Source organism: Bos taurus, chromosome 10, assembly GCF_002263795.3.
Source record: "Bos taurus isolate L1 Dominette 01449 registration number 42190680 breed Hereford chromosome 10, ARS-UCD2.0, whole genome shotgun sequence".
Taxonomy (NCBI): Eukaryota; Metazoa; Chordata; class Mammalia; order Artiodactyla; family Bovidae; genus Bos; species Bos taurus.
In genome coordinates, this window is record NC_037337.1 from 100,556,387 (window position 1) to 100,572,931 (window position 16,545).

The 16,545-nt window shown below is 43.6% G+C and overlaps 1 protein-coding gene and 1 long non-coding RNA gene across 2 annotated transcripts in view; one reads left to right on the forward strand and one right to left on the reverse strand.

Moving 5' to 3' along the window:
• Positions 1-5,857, forward strand: part of TTC8 (tetratricopeptide repeat domain 8) — a 46,761-nt gene extending 40,904 nt beyond the window's left edge. The window contains exons 12-14 of the mRNA XM_059890965.1: positions 133-255; positions 2,952-3,035; positions 5,230-5,857. Of these exons, the coding sequence (XP_059746948.1) occupies positions 133-255; positions 2,952-3,035; positions 5,230-5,346 (324 nt within the window). The 3' untranslated portion in view covers positions 5,347-5,857. The remainder of the gene's footprint in view (positions 1-132; positions 256-2,951; positions 3,036-5,229) is intronic.
• Positions 5,858-9,868: 4,011 nt separating this feature from the next.
• On the reverse strand, positions 9,869-14,989 carry LOC132346315 (uncharacterized). Its single transcript, XR_009496103.1, has 2 exons — positions 14,738-14,989; positions 9,869-10,329 (listed from the first exon to the last, which is right to left on the reverse strand). It is a non-coding gene; the product is annotated as an uncharacterized lncRNA (long non-coding RNA).
• Between the last annotated feature and the right edge of the window lie 1,556 nt (positions 14,990-16,545).

Genomic DNA, 16,545 nt, shown 5'->3' on the forward strand with positions numbered 1-16,545 from the left:
AGCCGACTCCTGTGCCGGGATGTGTCGTTTTCTCTGCGGTGGCAGGAGAGATGTGTGTGGGGTGAGGAGGTCGGAGGCGGCGGGAGCAAGTGGCCGGATTTGTGTGTGCGAGTTTGCGCTCTTCTCTTACAGGGAACAGGGGACACGAACCTGGCCCACCAGTGCTTCCGGCTGGCTCTGGTGAGCAACAACCAGCACGCAGAGGCCTACAACAACCTGGCCGTGCTGGAGATGCGGAGGGGCCACGTGGAGCAGGTCAGCCAGCCCTGTGGGCTGCACACAGCCTGCTTGCTCCCCAGAGCAGCAGCCGCGTGCAGCCGTCTTCACACGTGACAGTTTCAAATGAGCTCTGGGGTCTGACTGCCCAGGGTTTGAGTCCCAGTATGGGCAGCGTGACCTTGGACAAGTCACTTAACCTTTCAGTGTCCAAAACAGAACGCTCGAGTTTACTGGGGCAAAACTGCACCTCCCTAGCCTGTCCTGTGGTCGTGAACCGCTGCACCGTCCACAGCCCCCCGACCGCCACCCCGCTGCTCAGGCCCGCGTCCTAGGACCACCCCCTACATATCCTAGGACCCCCTCCCACCCCCCACCCAGAAACTTCTCTTTTCCAACTGCCCCTTCCCCACCACCCGCTGCCTCTAGTGAACCCCGTCCGTGCCACGCACACATCCTCCACTCTCTGCCCCTCGCCCCCTCCTCCAGGCCGCTGTCATTTCCTGCCCGGGTAAGTACGAGTCTCCTAGGCATGGTCTTTGTTTCCGCTTCCATCAGCAAGGAAGTGCACCCTGTAATGTGTTTTCCTCAGGACAGCCTTAAGGGTATGTTTTTAAAACAGGATTATTTCATCACTGCTTTGCTTAGCATCCTCCAAAGGCTCCTCCCTGCAACTCAGAATATGTGAATAGTTTGAGCTTCAAACCTTAGCCTTCAGGGCCCCACATGGTCTGGCCTCGGGGCCCCCCTCAGACCAGGCTTTGCCACCAATCCTTCCCCCACCCCACCCCGGCCATCAGACGCGTGAGCTGCTGGCTGCTGGGCGGGCCCGTTCCTACTGTGGGGCCTTTGGACTCCTTTCAGATCCGACAGGACCCTTTTCTTTTTATCGTTCGGGTCTTCACTTAATTACCACCTCTTCAGAAAGACCCACTGGACTGTCAGTCTAAAGGAGCCCTCAGTATTGTCTCCTGGTGTTGTCTCCTTCACAGTACTTGCCATTTTATCAGATACTTTCAGTCTGTGTGTAGAATGCAGAATGCTAGCTGTGTGAAAGCAGGGACCTTCTCTGCCTTCTGACTGCTGTATTTTCAACATCAGAACCATTGCCCGACCCTGGGGAGGTGCTTAGTGTGGGTAGACTGAGCAGATGATAAACAAAATAGAGTCATCACAGCAGCTGACCTGAAGGGGTTCTTGTGAAGGTGAGCCGCTTGTGCGTGTAAAGCACTTGGAATAGTAAAGTCACATGATAGATGCTTAATACATTATATTTTGCTGTTATCATTTACCTAACAGGAAGTTTAAAAGCTAAATACACGCATACCATATTAAATGACAATCAAGACAAATAGCTGTTCCATTCCCTGTGTTAGAGATGAGGAAACAGACTAGAGGAGGGTAAGTAGCTAACCAAGGTCACAGACCCTGTGCGCACACGCCAGGACGGTGACCTCCAGCCTGGCCTCCGAAGCGCGTTGCTGAACCTGAGAAAACAAGCAGAGAGGCCTCAGTGGGTGCTGCTCTCGCTGCACAACATTTTCCCAACGAAATAAAGTGGCTGTGTGTTTGTAAACAAAAGCTAACTGCTCTAAAGTGGGAACTTGTTCTGTCCTGGAACTTTGTATCCATTTGAAGCAAGTGCTTTTTATGATTTTCTCTGTTTGCATGTTGGTGATTTTCTTTCCCTCCTACTTATTGTCCTTTCTATAGTATGCAGTTGATTTGAAATGTTTTGGTGAAAGGTCTCACTGTTATTAAAAATTATACTTCAATTTCCCTGGAGAAGGACATGGCAACCCACTCCAGTATTCTTGCCTGGAAAATCCCATGGACAGAGGAGCCTGGCGGGCTGTGGTCCACGGGGTCACAAAGAGTCGGACACGACTGAGCACACACACACACATACTTCAATTAAAAGAAACTAGCAAATCATAACATTAATATCTACCATCTTATATAAACTGTTGTTTTCCTTTAAAAAAAAGATTTAAGAATTTGTCCTCGGGGTCATACGTAGAAGTTTAGCTACACGTTGAAAGGCTGTTTTGGCAGCTTAGGAATGCTGAGTTTGTGGTCTTAACAGTGAGTGTACAGGCTACTCATGTCTCTCTGTGGTCTCTGCAACGAGTGATCCTGTGAGCCTGCAGGCGACAAAGCATGATGTGAGTTTTGTCTTTTGAGTGCTTTAGAGAGCGGAAAGCTTGTCATTTTCAGTTGCCTTCAGCTGTCATTTTCAGGTCAGCAGTATACTAAGTGCTTGCTCATTGTCGTCCAGCACAGAACATGGCGATCTGAATTTGCAGTGGTTTTTTGATGGCTTTGGTTGTTGCATTACAGAAGGTAGTTGAAAGCCTACTAAATCAATCAACACCAACAGAAACTGGATTGATAAAACTTTTCTCTTTAGCATTGAGAGGACTATGTTTTGAGTTGTACATCATATTGAAATATAAACGATAAGAACAGTGGTTCTCACATAACTTTCAATTCTATTCTTTTCTCCATATTTTGAAGCATTTTATTTTTAATATAATTTTGACAAGATATAAGTAGTTAATTGTATATCTGTAAATTGTATTTCACAGAAATTCATCCATGTTTATCACAGAGTCATGTTTTTTAAAGTCCTTTCCTGGGTAAAGTATTCTTCTACCAAAAAAAAAATCACCAGTATAATGCTAATATATGCTCATATGCCTTTGGTCTCTCTCCTTTTTTTCTTTTCTAAACAGGCAAAAGCACTGTTACAAACCGCATCATCTTTAGCACCCCATATGTACGAGCCACATTTTAATTTCGCAACAATTTCTGATAAGGTATCCTCTTTCTTTCTCAGTTTACCATCTGACCTGTTTGTTTTCTTCTTTTGTGTGTGTGTGTTCTTCCTTGGTTTTAAAAATTGTACAGATAAATAAGGACGTTCTAACCATAACTTGCTGAGAGAAATGATTTTTTAAACACTTGATTATTTACACCTATGTCTTCATTTTAAGGGAACGTTTAATATACTTTAAGTGTATGTATCACTGAATATTAGCTAAGCTTAATACCGTTATGGATTGCAGAAGAATTATTTTATGTTTTAAAAGACATTTAATCATTGAAAAACTGCTCATTAACTCCTGGTTTGGGGAGGATTTAGTAATCAGTGTTTTTTTACAGGGAAATCCTGTATATCATTTATAGATCATATAGTCACCAAGTCTAGCATGATGCTATAAAATTGGGGATATTAGTGAAAGCCATTTCAGCAATGAGCAATATAGGAAAGAAGCAACTGTTAATACTGTGTTACAAGTCAATTAACATCCAAGAGCTAAAAGAAATTGTGTGTCCTTTTACAATAAGAAGAAAGAAAGAAAAGTCATCTAATAACTTTTACTTGCAAAACTTCCTTTAACATGGAAGATGAGTTTTGAGGATAAGGAAATGGCTAAAAATCTTTGCTGATGTAAAGACTCTTTCTTTGTAGACCCAAAAAGTTATAAAAATCATTTTTCATAACATGAATGTGAGCTTCTCTCTCTTGGGTTTTGAAAATAAAATATGCTGTTTTTTATAAATTGTCATTTTTGAGAGCTTTTTAAGTGCTAGTCACTGTTCCGGGTACTCTCCACACCTCTAATTCGCTCAACACCCCTGCAATGTAGGTAACCCTTACCTTCCCTATGCGTTTTTTCATACAACTGATGTTCCGTTTGTTGAACTTGTATGAACAGCTGCTACATACCAGGCACTGCTGTAGGCACAGAAGATGTTAGTAGTGAATAAATCAGGCAGAAACTTCTGCCTCATGCAGCTTACATTCTAATGGAAGCCAAGGCTTTGGAACTTGAAAGCCTTGTCTGGAGCTCCATGGCAGTGGCCGATTCAGATCCATGCCCGGCTCCCACGTGTTTCCCCATGCGCTGTGCTGCCACCGGGCGTCCCTGGCGGCTCAGACGGTAAAGGACCTGCCTGCAGGCAGGAGACCCTGGTCCAGTCCTGGGTCAGGAAGACCCCCTGGAGGAGGGGATGGCTACCCACTCCATTATTCTTGCCTGGAAAATTCCATGGACAGAGGAGCCTGGCGGGTTACAGTCCATGGGGTTACAAAGACTCGGACACAACCGAGGAGCTAAGCATGCAGGCACATGCTGCCAGTTAGTTAAACCACAGAGGAGCCTTGATTACTTTCTTTCAGGAGTGTTACTAAATTTTAATAATATTTAATGCAAATGGAATATTTCTGTTAGCAAAAGTCTACACTTCCATAAAAGAAAATACTATGTTAAAAAGAAATGCTATGATTTAAAAAATAAAAGTTTTCAGTTCATATGTGTGTTACAAAAAAACTACCAGAAGTGAATGATCTGTATTTGTGTGTGTGTGTGTGTGTGTGTGTGCACTGCAAAGCTCTCTCCTTTTAGAAGTGTATACATGAATCAAGGTACATTCAGATGGATTCAGATACTGTATGTGTTTTTCTTTGGGACTGGATTTTAACAAAAAGTTTATTGAAAATCAAAGATACCCTCAATGAATTTTAAAAACTGGATATCTTCCCAACATTACTATGTTAGCAACCTTTTAAAAGCTCCCAGAGCATGTTATTATATCTTAAATACAATAGTTTTTACTTGTTTCCTGTCTTAAGAGATATTACCATAACCAAAACATCATTGTCTGTGGTAAATTACAGACTGAACTGAGTTGGCTGTTTTAGCATGTAGATGTCAATTTATTTTTATGAGACTATCAGTGACAGGAAAAGAAAGCAGGTTTCTGAGTTCATAACTAGACAACCATAATGGAGCAGAAATTATTTACATGACTGGTTATTTTTCTCATACTTTTTCATGACTGAATTGTAATCTAGGTGAAAAAAATTTTTATATCAAAGTAACACAGTCAAGTAATTTACCTTGGGTTTTTATGTTTTGCAGATACTATGTTTTTTTTTTTTTAATTCATTTCTTATTTTTTATGGTCCTCATTCTGTGGTCTTATTCTGGTCTGCTTTCCTTACAGATTGGAGATCTACAGAGGAGTTATGCTGCTGCTAAGAAGTCTGAAGCAGCATTTCCAGATCACGTGGACACTCAACACTTAATTAAGCAGTTAGAGCAGCATTTTGCTATGCTCTGATTTTTCCTCAGTTAAATATATGTGTGTGTGTATTTAGGGAAAAAGTAGTATTATATATGTATATATTTGTAATACAAACCTGTGCCTGCTATTAGTGAAAGTGACGTAGCGGGATTTAAACCAGAATGTTTAAAACTGTATAATAATAACTTTATAAGACAATATCATAAAAGACAAGATTTAATCTCTTGTAAGCAGATCATGAACTCTCCCACAGTATATGGTAGATGTTTGTTTACAATGTTTACAAAAAATTTTCATGAATTTCTTCAAATTCTTAAAAATACACATTGTTAATGTCCTTTAGTTGGCCATTAGCTAGCATGTAGCTTAAGAGGTGTGAAATCTGCCTTTAAAGTTGCACTTTTATGGCTAAAAATTATATACTTACCCTTGGTACAGACTTTAGAAATTAAAGGTTGTATTTCAAACTATTTTTTATGAAATGCTTTGTGAGACATTCTACATTTTCTTATATATTATGCTTTAAATAAATGTGTATGAAACACCATCCTTCTGTTGCTTTTCATGAGTCTTTGTTTCAATCATCTCAGATGAAACAAGTTTTCCAGAAATGAAGTCTTAGAAATCAAGTCATTATCCTAATTTTATTTTAAATGATGTACCATCAATTTTGCTTTTTCCTGAGAAGCTATTTATGGGATATCACGTTGTCAGCCTAAGAATATCAGGATTAGGAGTGGAGTCATAAGCCACAAGTCCCTCGTGGTCAGCCCCAAGAAGGTTAGGGGGCATCCGGTACCGTGAGTGGTAACATCCTAGGAAGGTCTGCTCCAGTGTTTCCTGGACCGCTCACTGACAGCTTCTCACAAGGAAGTGCGTTCACGGGCCTGCTTTGGAATCTGTCCACGGTACTTCTCAGCGTTTTAACTTTGAGAAAACCGTTTCACGGGTATTTTGTTCTGTTCCATGCATATAAATTGTACTGCTGAGCTGATGGAACACAAAAGGTGTGGATGCAGAGAATAAGATTGGTAGAGGCTGGAAGTAACTTCAGAGAATGTGTCAATGAATCTCCTCGCGGGGAGGAGGCCAGGCCCTGCCCTTCAGGCTGGAACCTCCCCTGGTTCTCCATGAGAGGCTACCACTTGTTGGGCTTGCGAGAAATTGCTCAAGTACTGTCAAACTTCCTAACACTATTCAGTATTTAGGTTCAAATTTTATATTGGGAATTGTTTTCTTAGTTAATTTAAAATAAGCACTGGTAACAGAGGCTAGCATTTACCAAGGATGTTGTGTGTACTGAGCACTGCTCAGACCCTGGGTGAGGAGTGACATTTCATCCCCGTTGCAGTCCTGTGAAACGCTGTTATTCCCATTTTTCTTGTGAGAAAAATGAAGTGCAGAGCAATCAAATAGCTTGCCCACGTTGTCAGGCTCAGCAAGTGGCAGAGCTGGGATTCAAATGCACATTTACTCTAGTGGTTAAGAGCACATACCCGGGAGCCAGGTGCACAGTATTGGTAAAGAAATGGGCATAAGGCAGACCACAGACTTGCATGTGGCCTCTGAGTATGTGTTTTTAACTACTGTGTCAAATCTCTTAGTGTCTCTTCTGTAAATAAAGCTATCATTTAAAATGAATGGTATATGCATTAGTAAAATTGAATAAGGGGATATTAACCACTGTGATGAACAGTATTGCATAGGAACCTGGAATGTTAGGTCCATGAATCAACATAAATTGGACGTTATCAAGCAGGAGATGGTGAGAATAAACATTGACATCTTAGGAAGCAGTGAACTAAAATGGACAGGAATGGGCGAATTTAATTCAGATGACCATTATACCTACTACTGTGGGCAAGAATCCTATAGAAGAAATGGAGTAGCCCTCATAATCAGCAGAAGAGTCCAAAATGCGGTAGTTGGGTGCAACCTCAAAGATGACAGAATGATCCTGGTTCATTTCCAAGGCAGGTCATTCAGCATCACAGCAACCCAAGTCTACGTCCCTACCACTGATGCCGAAGAAACTGGAGTTGATCAGTTCTGTGAAGACCTAGAAGACCTCCTGGAACTAACACCAAAAACAGATGTTCTATTCATCACTGGGGGCTGGAATGCAAAAGTAGGAAGTCAAGAGATACCTGGAGTAACAAGCAAGTTTGGCCTTGGAGAATAAAATAAAGCGGAGCAAAGGCTAACTGAATCTTCCAAGAGAATGCTTTGGTCATAGAAAATACCCTTTCTTAACAGCATAAGAGAAGACTTTACACAAAGACATCACCAAATGGCCAATACCGAAATCAGTTTGACTACATTCTTTGTAGCCAAAGATGGAGAAGCTGTTTACAGTCAGCAAAAACAAGATCTGGAACTGACTATGGCTCGGATCATCAGCCTCTCATAGCAAAATTCAGGCTTAAACTAAAGAAACAGGGAAAAACCACTAGGCCAGCCAGATACGACTTTAATCTCCTATGAATATGCAGTGAAGGTAATGAATAGATTCAAGGAATTAGACCTTGTAAACAGTGTGCCTGAAGATCTATGGAGGGGGGACTGTAATATTGTACAGGAGGCAGCAAACACAACCATCCCAGAGAAAAGAGAAAAGCAAGAAGGTAATGTGGTTATCAGAGGAGGCCTTACAAACAGCTAAAGAAAGAAGAGAACCCCCCAAAAAAAAAAGCAAGGGAGAAAGGGAAAGATATATCCAACTAAATGCAGATTTCCAAAGGACAGCAGGGAGATACAAGAAGGTCTTCTTCAATGACCAGTGTGTAAAACTAGAAGAAGACAACAGAAGGGGAAAGACTAGAGATGTCTTCAGGAAAATTGGAGACACCAAGGCAACATTTTGCCCAAAGATGGGCACAATAAAGGACATAAAAGGTAGAGACCTAGTAGACACTGAAGAGATCAAGAAGAGATGGAAAGAATACACGGAAGAACTGTATGAAAACGTCCAGATGAACTGATGACTATGAAGGTGTGGTCAGCCACCCAGAGCCAGACATTCTGGAGGGCGAAGTCTACTGGGCCCTAGGAAGCACTGCTGTTAAAGCTAGTGGATGTGGTGGAACTCCAGTAGAACTATTCAAAATCTTAAAAGATGATGCCATCAAGGTGTTGCATTCAATGTGTGAGCAAATTTGGAAGACCCAGTAGTGGCCTCAGGACTGGAAAAGGTCAATCCTCATCCAGTTCCCAAGAACAGTAGTACTAAAGAATGTGCTAACCATCGGACAGTTGCACTCATCTCCCATGCTAGTAAGGTCATGCTTAAAATCTTGCATGCTAGACTTTAGCATTATGTGAACCAAGAACTTCCAGATGTCCAAGCTGGAGTTAGAAAAGGAAGAGGAACCAGAGATCGAATCGCCAGCATTCACTGGATCATAGAGAAAGCTAGGGAATTCTAGAAAAACATCTATTTCTGTTTCATCGACTACGTCAAAGCCTTTGAGTGTGTGGATCATAATAAACTGTGAAAAGCTGTTAAAGAGCTGGGAATACCAGACCATCTACATGTCTCTTGAGAAACCCGTATGCAGGTCAAGAAGCAACAGTTAGAACCCTGTATAGAACAACTGATTGGTTCAAGATTGAGAAAGGAGCACGACAGGCTATCTGCTGTCACCCCGTTTGTTTAACCTATACACTGAGCACGTCATGAGAAATGCCAGGCTGGATGAGCGACAGGCTGGAATCAAGACTGCTGGGAGAAACATCGACAGCCTCAGATATGCGGATGATACCACTCTAATGGCAGAAAGTGAAGAGGAACTAAAGAGTCTCCTGATAAGCGTGAAGGAGGAGAGTGAAAGAGCGGGCTTAAAACTAAGTATTAAAAAACCTAAGATCACAGCATCCGGCACCACTACCGCATGGCAAACAGAGGGGACAGATGTGGAAGTCGTGACAGATTCCCTCTTCTCCGGCTCCAAAATCACTGCAGATGCTGACTGCAGCCCTGAAATCGAAGATGACTGCTTCTTGGCAGGAAAGATAGCTTGTCATAGGACAAACCTAGACAGTGTGTTGAAAAGCAGAGACATTGCTCTGGTGACAAAAGTCTGCATAGTCAAGGCATGGTCTTCCCGGTGGTCACATACAGTTGTGAGAGCTGAACTGTAAAGAAGGCAGAGCACCAGAGAATCAATGTCTTCGGTTTGTGGTGCTGGAGAAGACTCCTGAGAGCCCCTTGGGCAGCAAGGAGATAAAACCAGTCAATCTTAAGGGAGATCAACCCTGAATACTCATTGGAAGGACGGATGCTGAAGCTGAAACTCCAGTATTTTGGTTTTTGGATGCGAACAGCTGACTCGTTGGAAAAGTCCCTGATGCTGGAAAAAACAGAGGGCAGAAGAAGAAGGCATCAGAGGATGAGATGGCTGGATTCAATGGACATGATGCAATGGACATGAACTTAGGCAAACTTTGGGAGATGGTGAGGGAGGGGAGGCCTGGTGTGCTGCAGTCCATGGGGTCACAAAGAGACACGACTGGGTGACTGAACAGCAAATTAACACAGCAAAAAATGAATGCGTCAGTATTCCTGAAGTGATACGGAGAGATTTTTTTGTCTTGAATTTATGTTAATTCAATGTGAACACCAGTGCAAAGAATGACTCAGGACGGCTAAGGGCAGAATGATGACATAACACTGCATCAGGGGTTACATACATCTTTGTAACAAAATTACCTCAGGGATGCATAACTTCTGGCTTCCATGCCAACACTGCTATATAAGGAAGGTTAACAACTGTCCTCTACCGTGATTAAAAACATGTCCAATCCATGTATAAATTGTTCAGCCAAAATTAACATGATTGAGCTTCCAGCTGATGAAAATGAGATATGGCAAGAAGACTGCCTGCACCAAAGGATGGCTGAAGTTACAAGTCCTTCCTTCTCGGTGGGTCCCGTCTGAACCAGCCCCTGTGGCTCTGCGGCTCTGTTACGTTTCTGACGTGTTCGCCAGGATCGGAGCCCCATCAGGATATAACTTATGGCCTAGACATAGGAAAATTAATAAAGATAGCTCATTACTTTTATTTTATTTTCTGGCAATAGTGACAATGTTTTTATTTATTTATTCATTTTTCTATTTGCACTGGTGATTTCTCCTGGGAATTTTCCTTTTTTTTTAATTTTATTTTATTTTTAAACTTTACAATATTGTATTAGTTTTGCCAAATATCGAAATGAATCTGCCACAGGTATACCTGTGTTCCCCATCCTGAACCCTCCTCCCTCCTCCCTCCCCATACCCTCCCTCTGGGTCGTCCCAGTGCACCAGCCCCTAGCATCCAGTACCGTGCATCGAACCTAGACTGGCATCTCGTTTCATACATGATATTACACATGTTTTAATGCCATTCTCCCAAATCTCCCCACCCTCTCCCTCTCCCACAGAGTCCATAACACTCATCTATACATCAGTGTCTCTTTTGCCGTCTCATACACAGGGTTATTGTTACCATCTTTCTCAATTCCATATATATGCGTTAGTATACTGTATTGGTGTTTTTCTTTCTGGCTTACTTCACTCTGTATAATAGGCTCCAGTTTCATCCACCTCATTAGAACTGATTCAAATGTATTCTTTTTAATGGCTGTGGTACATATACACAATGGAGTATTACTCAGCCATTAAAAAGATAGCTCATTACTTTTAATGTACCACCAACTCTTTATTAAAATGAGGGATTTCTATTAAGAGCTTTCAACTGGGATTGATTTTAAGCATTCAGAAAAACAGCAAAGATTTTAGAACTGATGCAAGAGGACTCAACCTTGGAAAAAAATGAATGCAGAAATTAGGGAAAATGCCACTCCTGGATGGTTTCAAATTCTAGGGAGCAGGCGGATTGAAATGGTCCATGGAGATGTTCCAGAGTTCCAGAATAGTTACCTAGGCTCAGATATCAGGGGGAAAGTTTATCAGTTTGAAAATAACTGCAGTTTTACATCCTTCCATGTTGATGGCATTAGTCCTATTTTTGGCTGACTAAAAATTTGACATTTTTGACAGATGCTGCCTTTTCACATCCTTGATATTAAAGCCCAACTCTTGAGATTAAAGAATAAGGATTAAAGATGAAATCGTAATCCTTAAGGACTCAGTTGATAAAGAATCTGCCTGCAATGCAGGAGACCTCGGTTCAATTCCTGGGTAGGGAAGATCCACTGGAAAGGGATAGGCTGCCCACTCCAGTGTTCCTGGGCTTCCCTGGTGACTTAACTGGGCTCTGTTTCTTACAGTGGACTCTATTCCTTACAGCGTGATAAAACGTGAATAGAGGACTGTATTTCTTATAACGTGACCCTTTCCCTTACCCGAATCCTGACTGATAAGGAGGAGGTGATTGGTGTCATGTCAACAGCGCTAGTGATAAAGAACCTGCCGCCCAGGCGGGAGACAGAAGAGACTCGGGTTCCATTCCTGGGTCAGAAGATCCCCTGGAGGAGGCATGGCAACCCACTCCAGTGTTCTTGCCTGGAGAACCCCATGGACAGAGGAGCTTGGTGGACTTCGGTCCACGGGGTCATAAACAGCTGGACACAACTGAAGTGACTCAGCACAGAACACAGCACAGATGACAGGAACTCTTGCAGAAAGCAGCCATGCTATCTTAGTGAAGAAAAAGTCACACTTAGATACTGGGAAGAACAATCTTTCCTGCTTTAAATCAGAGAAGATAGACCCTCTTCCAGTGTTTGAAACTCAAGTTTCAAATGCCGGGCACCAGCATTTTCTCTCTACTGAAGTGTGTCTCTCATTCCCCGTTTAAAACAAGCAAAACCAGCGCCTTTAAGCCCGCCCCTTTATAGCACTGCCTTCCTCCCTTTGTCGGAACAGCGTCACAGGGCAGATGATGCTTGTTGCCTGCTTCCTCATCGTCCCTGTGTTTCCTGACCCTCTTCAGTCTGGCTTCAACTCCCACCCCTACTAAGCAGCTCTTGCTGAGGTCACTAACGACTCTCATTAGCAAATCCAGAGTTGTGTTTTTTTTACAGTTATTTATTTTTTATTGGAGTGTAATTGCTTTACAATGTCGTGTCCATTTCTGCTTTGCAGAGTGAATCAGCTACATGGATATATATATGCCCTCCCTCCTGCATTTCCCTCCCACCTCACCACCCCCATCCCACCCACCGAAGTCATCACAGAGCAACTAGCTGAGCTCCCTGTGCTCTACAGCGGCTCCCCACCAGCTTTCGATTTTACACACTGTTGCTGCTGTTGTTCAGTCACTTACGTCGTGTCTGAACCTCTGAGACCCTATGGACTGCAGCACGACAGGCCTCCCTGTCTTTCACTATCTCCCGGAGTTTTCTCAAATGCATGTCCATTGAGTTGGTGATGCTAACCATCTCATCCTCTGCCACCCTCATCTCCTTTTGCCTTCAATCTTTCCCAGCGTCAGGGTCTTTTCCAACGAGTCAGCTCTTCACATCAGGCGGCCAAAGTATTGGTACTTCACCTTCCGCAACAGTCCTTCCAATGGATATTCTGGGTTGATTTCCTTTAGGATGGACTGGTTGGATCTCCTTGGGGATTCTTGTGGCTTGTGAAGTTGCTCAGTCGTGTCCAACTCTTTGTAACCCATGGACTGTAGCCCACCAGACTCCTCTGTCCATGGAATTTTCCAGGCAAGAGTACTGGAGTGGGTTGCCATTTCCTTCTCCAGAGGATCTTCCCAACCCAGAGATCTAACCTGGGTATCCCACATTGCAGGCAGACGCTTTACCATCTGAGCCACCAGGGAAGCTCTGGGGATTCTGATGTCCCCTAAATTTTGACTGGTTTGATCTCATTTTGCACATGGTGGTATATATATGTCAATCCTAGACAAGGACTGAGAGCGAATGGAAAAAATCCCTGCATGAAGGGTCAGTAGGATTTTGAGAGCCAGAGAGGAGAGAGAGGCTGTGGCAAGACATCCCAGGCCGGGCCTTGGGGGCCATGAGAACGTGAACTTGGCTGGATGGGAGCTGGGCAGTAGCATGCTGGTCATGAGAGCTGGGTTTGGAGGCTCAGGAAGGACCAGCATGTAGAAAGCTCTGAATCGCAAGTTAAGGAGTGTAAGTTTCACCTGAGGGTTGCCAAGCAAGCAGGTGTTTTGTAGGAATTGATTTGGAGACAATGTTTAGGATCAGTTGGAGAACACAGAGTTGGATGTAGATTTTATTTATTTATTTTGGATATAGATTTTAAATCAAGTTTTCTAGGAAGAGTGTGAAAATGAATATATTGACACTAGATAATAGATACAACTTTCTCGGCTGCACCACATATGCAACCGATCAGATAGTTCACGCCACACTTCTGCTTGGTTTCACCCTTTCCTCTTTCCCATCTGTCCCCCAAAGCAGAAAAAATGGCCTAGTCACAGCTCGTGCAAAGAACACTGAATGTCACAGATGGTGCTTTATTAATTACACATTTCAACAAATAGTTTTCTTAACAAGATTTCTGTCTTTTCACCAAAGTGGGTCTATGAGTTAAGTGACATTTTTATACTTCATGAAATAGGAATTTGGAGGAAAGAAAAATATTAATACTGTGTACAATTTTCTCCACTATAATCTTTGTTTCAACAGTGTCTGTGGCTAGGCTATGGGGATTCTGATGTCCCCTAAATTTTGAGAACCATTTTGCTACATGTTTTCTAAGAGTATTTTCACCACTAAATTCCTCAAGAAGAAATGTGTGTGTTACTCGCCCAGTCGTGTCCGATTCTTTGTGACCCCATGGACTGTAGCCCACCAGGCTCCTCTGTCCATGGGATTCTCCAGGCCAGAATACTGGAGTGGGTTGCCATGCCCTCCTCCAGAGGACCTTTCCGACCCAGAGATCAAACCCACGTGTCTCTTGCATTACAGGCAGATTCTTTACCACTGAGCCACTGGGGAAGCCCTCAAGATGAAACAGATAACCTGAATAGTCCTGTATCTATGAAAGAGTCTGCCTGTTAATACCATTTGAATACAGTGCCAATGGGAGGTGTCCCAGATCCCTTGAGAGAGGGCTTTAAATTGCAGGATTCAGGCCATCTTTTGAGACCCTCATGAAATACCTGTGAACAGAGGTGGAGAGAAAGGGCATCCAAATAATAAGTAATTATGTTACTATTGTTATTATATATTAAGTGCCTGCTGCTTGTCATCTTTGCAACTCTACACTATTATGATTCCCATTTTCCTGGTGACAACCTCAGAAAGGTTACATCATGGTCCAAGGTTGCTAGATAGTAAAAAGCATAGCTGGGAGTCACAGCGTCTGGACATGCTATCTTCCTTCAACCAGTTAAGAATAGGCAAGCTAGCGAAAGTAGGAGACGAAGCGGTAGCTCTCAACGAGTTTGGGAAATGAGATGGGATGGAAACACGTGGGTCACAAACAATGAGGTCTCACCTATCAGAATGGGTCCTGATGTTCCCACGGGTTCTGTGGGTCATGATCTCGTCTGATCCTTTTAGCAGCCCTATGGGACTAGTGACCCAGCAGTTCGTATCCCCATCCTCTAAATGAGAAAAACAAAATTCCGAGAGAGAATCCGATCCATTTACAGTCACCATTTACAGCTGCCAAGAGACACATTAAGGGACTTAACAACAGGTCTTCTAACCCCTTCTACACCATGTATTTCCACTTTCCCAACCACGAAGCCTTTGAATAGCAGAAAGAGGAACTGAAAGACAAAATTGCATGCGTTAAACTTTCCAGGCAAAGGAGAGCTGTGTTTAGAAACAGTTAGCTCAAATACTTCTGAGCACGTCTTTAGATACGTTATACTGAGTAAGCATGGACGATGTCCAGCACTTCCGAAAGAAGAAGCGGAAGATTCCAAACGGCTCTGACAGAGGTGGGTTGTGTTCCAAGCCCCGCATTCAGACCTGTGCGAGCTCACAGTGGGCTTCCTGTGGTTTTATAATCCCTGCTAAGGTTTCGATCAGAAAAAAACGTCTGAAGAGCTTCGATCGAAAAGCACCTGTGTTAGCACTGAGCTGTGTTCTGATCCTGATTTCCCAACACAAGGCTTCTTGGTTTCCTATCCATGAAGCTCACCGGCAAGCAGCTTTTCCAGGTGTTACAGTGACTCGCAATAGGAGGAGAGGAGGTGACCGAGCTGAGAAAATCCGAGTCCAGGTCACCACCCAGGAGGCCCATCGCAAGCAGAACATTTGCAATTGGAGTCTCCCTTTGAAATAGTGGATGCAGAGATGATGATACTGCTGCTGCTACTGCTGCTGCTGCTGCTGCTAAGTCGCTTCAGTTGTGTCCGACTCCGTGCGACCCCATAGACGGCAGCCCACCAGGCTCCCCCGTCCCTGGGATTCTCCAGGCAAGAACACTGGAGTGGGTTGCCATTGCCTTCTCCAATGCATGAAAGTGAAAAGTGAAAGTAAAGTCACTCAGTCGTGTCCAACTCTTCATGACCCCATGGACTGCAGCCTACCAGGCTCCTCGGTCCATGGGACTTTCCAGGCAAGAGTACTGGAGTGGGGTGCCATTGTCGTCTACTACACACAAAATAGACAAACAGGCTGAGAGGCCAGCAGCAAGGCTGTCTGTGGAATTCAGAAGGTGGTTCCAGGGAACGTGGCTCAGCAGGTATCATATACTGCAAATGATCACGTCTGTGCCCTGGGAACCGTTTTTCAGGGGTGGGGACCGGAGTTTGAAGGGTGTCTGTTGGAAGACATACCCCAACTTACTGTCAACAAGTGTCACATCCTCACCCCCGTCCACCTTCAGATTACAGTTTGAATTGTTGCGCTGTATATAAAGGGGAAGGGTGCTGAGAGCGAGGGGGGTAGTGTGTGCAGGGGGGCAGGATGCTGAGAGCGAGGGGGGCAGGAGGAACAAGCGAGGTCTCTATGCTGCCTTTCTCTCAAGTTTGCTGCAAACATAAAACTGCTTTAAAAAGTAAAGTCTTGAAAAAATAAACAGGGACCTCCTGCATATTCAATATCTTATCATGACCTATAATGTAAAAGGAATTGAAAAAATATATATTTATAGGTACAAGTGTAGCTAATATCTGGGCTTCCCTGGTGGCTCAGACCATAAAGAATCTGCCTGCAATGCAGAAAACCTAGGTTCAATCCCTGGGTCCGGAAGATCCCCTGGAGAAGGGCGTGGCCACCCACTCCAGTATTCTTGCCTGGAGAATCCCCATGGACAGAGGAGCCTGGTGGGCTACAGTCCATGGGGTCGCA